This window comes from Octopus bimaculoides, chromosome 26 (genome assembly GCF_046866305.1).
Source record: "Octopus bimaculoides isolate indiv1 chromosome 26, ASM4686630v1, whole genome shotgun sequence".
NCBI classification, from domain to species: Eukaryota; Metazoa; Mollusca; class Cephalopoda; order Octopoda; family Octopodidae; genus Octopus; species Octopus bimaculoides.
In genome coordinates, this window is record NC_142953.1 from 19,777,966 (window position 1) to 19,789,199 (window position 11,234).

The 11,234-nt window shown below is 36.0% G+C and overlaps 1 protein-coding gene across 4 annotated transcripts in view; it reads left to right on the forward strand.

The window, feature by feature from the left end:
• LOC106878198 (uncharacterized) overlaps positions 1-10,388 on the forward strand; it is a 110,303-nt gene extending 99,915 nt beyond the window's left edge. For all 4 annotated transcript variants that reach the window (XM_089342402.1, XM_089342401.1, XM_089342404.1 and 1 more), the window contains 5 exons: positions 594-820; positions 1,814-1,913; positions 6,336-6,383; positions 7,459-7,510; positions 9,883-10,388. In XM_089342402.1, coding sequence (XP_089198528.1) covers positions 594-820; positions 1,814-1,913; positions 6,336-6,383; positions 7,459-7,496 — 413 coding nt within the window. In that variant the 3' untranslated portion in view covers positions 7,497-7,510; positions 9,883-10,388. The remainder of the gene's footprint in view (positions 1-593; positions 821-1,813; positions 1,914-6,335; positions 6,384-7,458; positions 7,511-9,882) is intronic.
• The last annotated feature ends 846 nt before the right edge of the window (positions 10,389-11,234 follow it).

The window sequence follows — 11,234 nt, forward strand, 5'->3', positions numbered from 1 at the left end:
AATGCACAAATGCATGTGTGTAGTATGAATGCTCACTTTGGTTCACCACTAAAAGACTGGCTAGAACGGCAACTGAAAACTGTGATGGTGAGGCTGCCTATCAGAGGAAGCTACCAGTGGTTTCTTCTTGCTTTGTAATTTTTACTTCAATCTATTTATGTGTGTGTATGTATATGCTTCTATGTGTGTGTGTATGTTTGTATCAGACTGGAGCCTGGTGTTGCCATCCGGTTTCACCAGTCCTCAGTCAAATCGTCCAACCCATGCTAGCATGGAAAGCGGACGTTAAACGATGATGATGATGATGATGATGTATGTATATATATCTATGTATGGATATGTGTAAGTATGTATATATGCTTGTATGTATGAATGCTTGTATGTATGTATGTATGTATGTATGTATGTATGTATGTATGCTTGTGTATCTCTTCTATTCTTTAATTATCATAAATCTGGTTTCCAACAAAGATACAAGGCTCCATCTTTGAGATGTAGTTAACACAGACAAATATATGTATGTATGTATGTATGTATATATGTATGTATACACACAAAATCTAAAAGTCGTATTTTCTATATTTTTATTTCAGCCAAGAATTGGTTGTTGAAAATTATTTCTCCTGAAAAACATGGACGAAATTTCTCCGTAGAAATAATCCAAGACACGTTAACGTCTTTCACTAGATATTTGAGATGGGACTATTTCTCTACATATGGAGATAGCTATATTAAGTATTTTAATCTAAAGACTTATGAAGATGAAGAAATTACAAATATAAATCTCCATTTTGATGATAAATCTCTGAGAATCAATGAAGTAAAAATATTTTCTTAACCTACTTTAACCCTTTAGCATTTAAAACGACCATATCATATCCAGCCCCAATATTCTCCCTGTTTTATGTTCAAACCAGCCATATCTGACCTCTCACACCTACCCTACAATCTTGTTCTAACAATAAACCATCACATCATCGAAATCTTGAAGCTATGAAATAAAACATGATTATTTCAAACCAATGTGAATCAATAAGCATTACATTTGACCGAGAAACCTGAATGTTAGAGAGAAAACATGTAGAGATGTTAGGGAGTCAGGCTACATGTTTTATGGAAGTGAATTTCATACTTCAAAATGACTGGGTTCACACTTTCCCTGGGGTCAACTTTACTTCATGTTCTCATCTGAAACATACTTATAATGAGGGATAGCCCTGGGCCTGACCCTTCCTCACCACCATCCTCACTACACAACCCACCCTTTCACCTTTCAACCCTGTCTCCTTTTTTCTCAACCTTGTTAATTCACTGCCACCACCATGGTGATGGCAGTGGTGATGATGATGTTGCTGATCATAATGATGATATTTGTGGTAGTGTTACATTTTGCAGTGACAAGCAGTGGGAGCAGTGTATAATTGCTGACCATTCTCTTCATCTGCAGGACTAACTCCATATCCATATTGTCAGTGGAGAATGCTGAGTCACTCTCTTAATTAATAAACCAAAAATGGATATATCTGGTTTGGAGAAAAGGCAAGCAGTAGAATCACTTTATCAAACTTGTGAGATATAGATATTATTGATCGATTGATCTCTTGATTAATTGATTGATTGACTTGCGATAAGGTTTGAAGGAAAATGGAATTTAATGTTTCTCCCCGCTTCCACTTCCACCAAAGCTCATTGACACAAACAGAAAGTGCTGAGGACAAACGACACGAACCCCTTGACCAGGAACTGAGGCAACTCACAACCAGAGCTCAAACAGCTGAGTTATCTTAACGATGTTTCAAATCTATCATTTCAGATAAGTCTGATCCGCAATTACTCAGAGTATAAATTCAAAAGAAATGAAGACAGCAACACTCACAATTCCTCAGTGACAGGATTCTCTCGAACAACAAAAGGTATGTGGTGTGTCTGAACTTGTCTCGTTCAACCCTTTTCTTACCCTATTTCTGTTGAAATACTCTGTCTTTGTTGCAATTAGTTTTGAAAATAAGGAAGAATTTAGTAAAATAGCTTTGCCATTATCAAGCTAGTGTTTGGGACAAAAATTAACATGGAATTTTGATGGAAGGTTTTAATTGAGTTCACTTTAAACAGGAAATTTGTATGATAGAACGAAGGGCAGTGTTGAGCAGGTTAGCATGAAAAGGGTTAAATCTTTTGTATTTGGTGTCTCAAGTGTTGATGACAATCTTGTCCATTTACAACCTATCCCTCGCTCAGGCCATCAGGGCCATCAAGGGCAGCACAAGTTTCATCCATAAACAAAACTTTTGAAAAGCCCAACTTCTTGTTATTTTGTATGAAGGAGGATATCACTGGTTTACAGAACTTTGTCTTTGTTGCAATTAGTTTTGAAAATAAGGAAGAATTTAGTAAAATAGCTTTGCCATTATTAAGTTTGAAACCATAAGTACCAATTAAACACAGGGGGGGGGGGGGGGTCAATGTGATCGACTCCTCCCCATTTCTCCCAAGCTGCCCTTGTGGCAAAAATTTGAAAAAATTATTTATAGCTTTATCTACTTCAAGTTTCACCATTCCAAAAGAGAGAATTATGCATTTCAAATTATTGATGATGCAACATTTTTCAATTTCATTTAAAAACTATTGGGATTCGGTGAGATTTTCACAGAATGTTGGCAACAGTTATATACACATGGTGGATAAAAGTGTGAATATCTGTAAAATAACACAGAAACCACAACCATTGATCCACTTTACATAAACTTTCCCTGTTTCAAATTATTAGCGAGGTGTGATTAAAACTCGTGTAAACAGGAAAATACCGACTTAATTGTTTGATGTACACACTGGAATGAACACATACTGTCATAAACATGGAAGAAATAGAAATAAACAAACAAACAGCATTTAAAAATGATTGATGAGCTGGTTAGTAAGGGATGCATGAGCCTGTGTTTCAAATAAGTTGGAAAAGGCACAAGTTGTAGTGAAACTACCTACCGCCATTACCATTCTTCTCATTTAAATATAAATAAATGCAAGCGTAGTAGAGAACCCATTCCTTGTCATCACGTGACTGATTATTATTCGAATCGGCAACTTCTTCGAACCGTTCCCGCCAGAACGCAAACTGACCAATCACAGCCCCTAATAAGGTCACGTGATAGAGTAAAATTCTATCACCGTCTTGGAGCCCTCTTAACGCTATAAATAGATCAACTCATACCCCACAAATTTGTCTCGGTCCAGTTTCTCTCAGAGACTGTTCCGTGTGCCACACGACAGCAGCAGCAGTTCCAGCGACCACTTCAACAGCTTCGTCCAGCCAACGATGACCACCGCCGTCGCCACATCAGCAACAAGAGTCTACGACTACTATCCAGCATCATCGTCATGACCAACACGATTCTACGATTACTACTACCAAGCAGCCTCTACACCACCAGCGTCAACACGACTTACTATGTACACCAAACCAAACTACTGCGGCACATCTCTCTCTTCGATTCTGTTAGGTGACTCAGCTTCACCACGGTAAATAAACAGACAAGAGTTCTTAAACAGACAAGAAATTCTCAGCCAGCGACGAACATCTGTATAACAAGAATCACGGCCCGGCATCGATGCCACGACATCACAACTAGTGATCAGCTCTGCCAAACTCAGCCAACTCACTTCACATACAGATTCATATTATTGTGTACCCAAGAACTGGTATGATTGCTCACGTGTCATTTACTGACTCTCTTTCTATTTGCTGTAATAATTCACATACACACACATGTATCACTCACATACACACTTTTCTTTGTACGACGGCCTGTCTTTGATTATGTTCTTATATGTCGCATTCACACTCACACACAGACATACATCTTTGACGCTACAATAAATATCTCTGTTATTCATCTAATACGGTTGTGGTCTTTCATTACTGGTCATCCATGTTATCGTTGCATAACAGATCATGTATATCATCACCTGATATATTATTTTGTGTTCGACCGTGTGACGCGTTTAAATAAAAGGAGTCCTCTGTTTTTCCATTCGTCACCATTTCTCCTTTTTGAGTTCGCACGGTCGTCCCTTACAAAGTCCATGAAACATGCTAGTTTCTGGATCTCCTCTGATTTCATACCATAAGATACATCCACTATTACCTGCCTAAATTGGTGTCCTTTCTTGTAAATGCATGGTTTTTGAATACTCCACTAATTTCCTATTGGGTTTCAGTCAGAGGAACAGGTAGGCCACTTTATCTTTTGAGGTCCACCAAAGCCTAACTGTTGCAGATACTCTGTAGTTTTTTTGCTGAGTGTGGGGACACATTAACTTGCATGAACATTATGGTTGCCTTGAAGGTGATCCTTTGTTGTTTTTAACCAAGGTTCAAGGTAAATCCCTCAGAAAGGCTATGTAAGCATTTTAACACTATCAGACACTTTCCAAGGACCAACCATAATATTTCCAAAAATACCAGCCCAGATCATGATGCCTCCTTGGTGTCTCAAGTGTTGATGACGATCTCGTCCATTTACAACCCATCCCTCGCTCCAACCATCAGGTCAATCAAGGGTAGCAAGAGTATTGTCCATAAAGAAAACTTTTGAAAAGGCCCAACTTCTTGTTATCTTCTGCCCATTTCAGATGATTTTGTATGTGTATTTTTTAAAAGGAGGCATTTTAATTGATGTCACTGGTTTACAGACGTTTTTCAGGAGATGACATCAGGTAGTTCTGGATGCAGGTGTTATGCCAATGCACTTGAAAGTTCTCCACTTGTAAGACCTGGCTTCTTTATAGCTTCATGTTTAATTTGTGACAGAGAATGTTGAGAAAAAGCCCTCGACTGATCCTTGTTGGCTCTTTTAAGTATCGTGGTAGGTGCTAGAACAGTGGAGACGCAACAGCACAGTGGTTAGGGCAGCGGACTCGCGGTCATAGGATCGTGGTTTCAATTCCCAGACCAGGCGTTGTGAGTGTTTATTGAACGAAAACACCTAAAAGCTCCACGAGGCTCCGGCAGGGGATGGTGGTGAACCCTGCTGTACTCTTCCACAACAGCTTTCTCTCACTCTTACTTCCTGTTTCTGTTGTGCCTGTAATTCAAAGGGTCAGCCTTGTCACACTGTGTCACACTGAATATCCCCGAGAACTACATTAAGGGTACACGTGTCTGTGGAGTGCTCAGCCACTTGCACGTTAATTTCATGAGCAGGCTGTTCCGTTGATCAGATCAACTGGAACCCTCGACGTCGTAAGCGACGGAGTGCCAATAACAACAAGGTGCTAGAACAAACTTTTCCAATTTGGTGATCTCTTCTAATTTCTAATTTTGATTTACTTTTCGCAAGTTCAAACATAATAACAGATTTCTCTGAAGCAGTTAAGTCACATTTGTGACCCATAATTACACGGTTATCAGACAACTGGAACCCTAAATGTTCATGAAAATCATGCAAATGGCCACAGTTTGCTTATACTTGGGCAAAACCTCACATCTTTTACACACCATGGGCATATGACTGTTGTTATCATTCCATGGAAGTTTCGTTGGATGTCAATGAGTAGTTTTTAAATAAGAGAAACAAATGTTACATCATTTATATGAAACACATACACACACACACACACATGCTTTTAAATATTCTCAAACCATCAAACCCATGCCAGCTTGGAAATCTGAGGTTAAATGATGATGATGATGATAACGATGATAATGATGATGATGAGGCTCACACATGGTCATGTGGTAAGAAGTTTGCTTCCCAACCAAATGGTCAAGTTTTTCAACAATAACCTCTGGCTGACCAAAACCGTGTGAGTGGATTTGGTAGATGGAAGCTGAAAGTAACCTGTTGTGTGCATGAAGATATAGATTTATACATATATGTGTGTGCGTGTGTGTATTTGTATAAATATATGTGTATATGTGTGCATGTACACACCCCCACATGTGTATGGATATGTAAAAGCAAGTGATTGTTGGTATTTTTTACCTCCTTCTTATTGGACTTTCCTATTTTTACTGTTTCTGAAGAAGAGCTATGCTTGAAACATAAAACTACTACTCTTTGCCTTCTCTGAGTATCTTACTAATACATTTCTTGTGCTATGTCCTCATGTTTGTTTTCCTTTCTCTTTTTCTCTGTTTTTTAATTGACTCTCTCTCTCTCTCTCTCTCTCTCTCTCTCTCTCTCTCTCTCTCTCTCTCTCTCTCTCTCTCTCTCTCTTATATATATATATATATATATATATATATATACATGGTCTTCTCAAATTAATAATTATGATTGGGCATATTGGAGAATTTTGTGCAGATTTCTTATTAAAACATTTTCTTTATCTTTTAGAGAAAATTAAACCTAATTCTAATGAATCAACTCTCTTCAGGAAAATAGGTAATCATTATTTTTCTTCATAGATCATCTCATAATTTTTCTTTCTAAAATCTTTTCATTATGCAACTGCAAGGTTTTGAGTTCAATCCCACTTCATGACACCTTTGTCATGTGTCTTGTACCCTAGTCCTGGGCCAGCCAGAAAAACCAATGCCTTGTGAGTTAATTTGATAGAAGCCTTGTAATTATTGTCTGGGTACCCACTTAATTTCAAGAATTGAAAATATGGGTGTCCCATTCAGTCATGATTGGGTAGGAGTGTCCCTTTTTGGTCAAAGCTTAACTCTGAATTTAATCGACTGTTTAATAACAGCACCAAGAATGTCTGAATTAATTTAACTCGTTTGTGATTATATTTCTAATCAAATACTCTATCTTTGTTTTAATTGATTTTGAAAATAATGGAGAAATTAGTAAAAGATATTTGATGTCTGTCACTTTAATAACTGCATCGAGAATGTCTGGATGAAAGACAGAGAGTTAAGTGGGGCTAACAAACTTAAAATAATAACTTCTCCACACCTAAATATTTATTTAATTAACTCTGAAAATCATATTGAAGATTTTCCAAGTCAAAAGACCAATGTTGTAGTGATTCTGTGACAGAAGAGAAATGAATGGAGGTTTTTGTCAACCACGTTTAGTATTTAGCGATTGAAAAGATGAAGAGTACAACCCTTACTATGAATCCGAAATTGTTGGGATTGGTTGTTCAAGCATGTTGAAGGTCATCATTGGAGACAGTGTGAGGTCTGGGAACAACAAATATCACTATACTTTACTGAAAAGGTCCTTATAACACCAAAACATGTCTAGAGTTGTCTCCATACCTACCAATAATCAGATTCACTTCCTACAGCATATCTCCAATTTTTATCAATTTCCATCCAGGAATTGTCTCCCTTGATTTTCACAGCTATTATCAAAACTAACGAATTTCCTTTTCATTACATTAGTAATTTTCAATGATGGTAATTTTCTTTTCTTAATTATTATTACATTAATTATGTCAGCTGCCCTTTAAATATACATAAAATATTGTATGATTGAGTATTTTTATGTTTTTCTTCTTTAGTAATTGGCTTCCTTGCTGTCATCAGGTTATTCTTCTGAATCATTGTCATCAGGTAAAGGATATACATCATCAATCTTTACTCTCATTTTATTTCCTTTTTATACTTACATGTGTGTATGTGTGTTTGAGTGTATATCTATGAGCATGTATGTGTTTCTAGTTGCTTGTGTGAGCATTTTTTTCAGAAATAGAATATAGGACATTACCAAAGTGTGTGCATATATATATATATATATATATATATATATATATATATATATATATATCTATATATATATATATACATATATATACATATATATATATATATATATATATATATATATATATATATATATATATATATATATATATATATATATATATATATATATATATATATATATATCCTAGACAGTTAGGGGTTGTGAATCCAACCCACTAAGGGATAATATCTATCCAATATACTGCCGGAAGAATGCCCAATTATTATTATACTAGTGTTTTTTCCTTGTATTAACAAGTGCAATGAATGGGTGCAGGTAAAAAGATATTTTACCATTAATTTTTGCTATATATATATATATATATATATATATACTGATGTCCACAGAAAATCGATATCCTTATATACCTATATGTATGTATATACACACATATATACATATATGTACATGTATATATATGTAGATATACATACATCTATATATACATATATTTATATATATATATATGTATATATTTACATATATAGTACATATTAGTATTTTCACCTGTTCCGTTATGCCTGGTCCCATTTATATAGGGGTTTGGATTTTCTAGCATTGTCCATGATATTGTGTGTGGAATCCCATCGTCCTTCAGGTGCAATACATGGCTGGCTAATGAAGTACCGTATCTCCCTTTCTGTCCTAAAGGAGGATCTGTGGTTGGAGAAGCATTGCTTGAATGTGTTACCGGAGCATCCGATTTATCACCATGTTCAGGAGTTGGCAGTACTGTATATGTTGGTGTTGGTATCATTGGAGGTGGTGATGGTGTTGGGGGCTGATACTACTGGTGGCGGTAGTGGTGTTGTTGTTGTTGTAATTGTCGTCATTGCTGTTATAGATATCATTGGTGATGGCTCTGATGCCATTTCCATTAGAGATACTGCCATTGCTGTCGCTGATGTTGTTATTGCTGTTATCGCTGGTGATGGTGCTGCCGCTGGTTCTTTTCGTACCTCTACTGCTGCTAATATTGGTACTGTTGACCCTGTTACCATAGTAGCCTTTGAGGAAGCTGCTGATGTTGCTGCTGCTATTAGGGTCTGCTAGTTCCCCAGCTTCATAGACAACTCTCTTGGTTTCAGAGTGGCATCTGTTGTGGTCCCTGCATGAGCTTCTATATATATTGATGGCCACAAGAGAATTTTCAGGTTTCCAAGAGTTTATTTCCAGGACATTTTATACAATGTTATTTGTTCTGGAGGTATAAGAAACCCGTGCATGCATTTTGTGTTCAGCTGCTGATGTTGGATCCCCATCAGCTGTTTCCAGCCCCTTTTGAACTTTGACAACAATATTTTTATATCTACACAGTTAACACTGACAAACCCTGTTCCTTTCACAATCACATTTAATAGTTCTATTAATTCCATTAATAGTTTCTGCTTCAGCTTCACTAGAGGGGGTTTGTAAATTCTCCCGTCTCTCTTCTAACATCTTCTTCTTTCCCACATAAACAACGTTCTGAGTACTGCGCTTTCTAGGGTTCACACCTGCCACTTCCAGGCTAATGCAGGTGTTTGTTTGGGTAGCTTCAGTTTTATTGGTTGTCAAACCATAGTTCCTCTCCTGATACCTAGCTGGTTTGTTCACTCATGTTGGAATTCTTGCTATTTACTGATCTATAATAATTATTTTGGTTACTATTGTTGTTATAGTTTATCAGGAAACTGTTTAATCTACTGGCATTGTGTGCCGCTATAATTTGTGCTAGATTTCTGCTCTTAAAAAGAGGCTAGTCTGAACTTATGTTTATTAAATATTCTAAATTATTTACTGTCTTTTGGAAAATGTTCAGCCAATGCCAAATAGAACAATTTAGATATATTGGAAATTGTTTTCCAAAGGGAATTATATACCAATCGATATTAGTGATGTTACTGAGGTATGTATTTCTATTTCTACCTAAGCTTTTTGTGAAATCATGTAATCTATTTACCTGGCCAAGAATTGTTCTTCCAAAAGCAAAACTCTGAAGATTGTTATGAAGACATAGATACAAAACCATTAATTACAGCATCTGCAGAAGATGGCAGTGTTTCTTATGTCATGCAATAGATAAAAAAAAGACAACCCCTCAACCTCTTGATAAACCTGTTATTGAACAACTTTACTCGCAGTCTATCAAATATAGACACATATAAAATTTCAACCTTTTCTCTTCTGTTTGTTTCAGTCATTGGACTGTGGCCAGGCTGGAGCACTGCTACGAAGAATTGCAGCTGAAGAAATTGTCTCCAGGACTTTTTTCTGAGGCCTGGTACATATTTCACCAGTCTCTTTTGCTAAACTGCTAAGTTACAGGGACGTAAATGAACCAAATGTGGTGTGGAACAAACACAGACACAAAAACACACACACACACACATGTATTCACACACACAACGGGCTTCTTTCAGTTTCCATCAGCTAAATCCACTCACAAGGCTTTGGTCAGCCCAAGGCAAAATTGAGGTGCCACGTGGCGGGACTGAACCCAGAACCAAGATTTTGAGAAGCAAGCTTCTTACCACACAGCCACACCTCTCCCTTTATATTTAGCAAATTGTTCTTGCTTTTTTCCTTTTTGTTTGAATTTCAGAAATTATATTTTATTTTCTTTCAGTCGGTGAGATCATCACCAAGAAAATTTGAAGAATATATTAAATAATGAATAATTTTTAAATAAAATATTCAATAATTTCTCATTATATTTTTCAGCTTAATAAAGAAATGTAAGAATAAAAGAGTTTTGAAAAAAAGATTACTCACTTTGTATTTATTTATTTCTAAAATTTATAATAATAATAATGATAATAATAATAATAATAATAATAATAATAATAATAATAATAATAATTATTATTATTATTATTATTATTATTATTATTATTATTATTATTATTATTATTTTTATTATTATTATTATTATGTTTAGTTGTCTATTAACATTTGTTGCACATTGCTCCCAAAAGTTTGTTGTTATTCATACTGCCACACGTTGTTACCCATTGTAGATTTGTTATCATTACTTAGATAAGCTAACCAGGACCTTGGGGAACTGGTTAGTTTTTCTCCATGTGTAGTCCTTAAGGGCTATGTTGGTGCTTGTTTCGGATAAAAGCACAGAAAAGATGGTGAATGAGAATTGTATGTCCACTGAAAGAAACAGTCGGTTATCCAGAAAAGTGAACAGCCAAATGATAAATACAATACCTTCTCTCGTAGAAAAACCAGCCACAACAACAGCAACAGCAACAACACCTTACGTGAAGTCTATGACAGCAATTTTCCTTTGCTTTTACTGTCACCTTCACCATTGCAGGAGGAAAAGGAATCAATGACAACAAAATGCAACAACATAAGCCAGAACACAACTACCAATAGCATCAAGTCCACCACCACCAACAACAACAACAACAATAACAACATCATTAATGAAAGAAGACAAGGAAAACCAACCATGCAAATCCACTGTAAACGAGTTCGATTTTGTAGAAGTGACCAGAAAAGTAAGAGAAGACATTTTTATAAACGAAAGTGAATTCA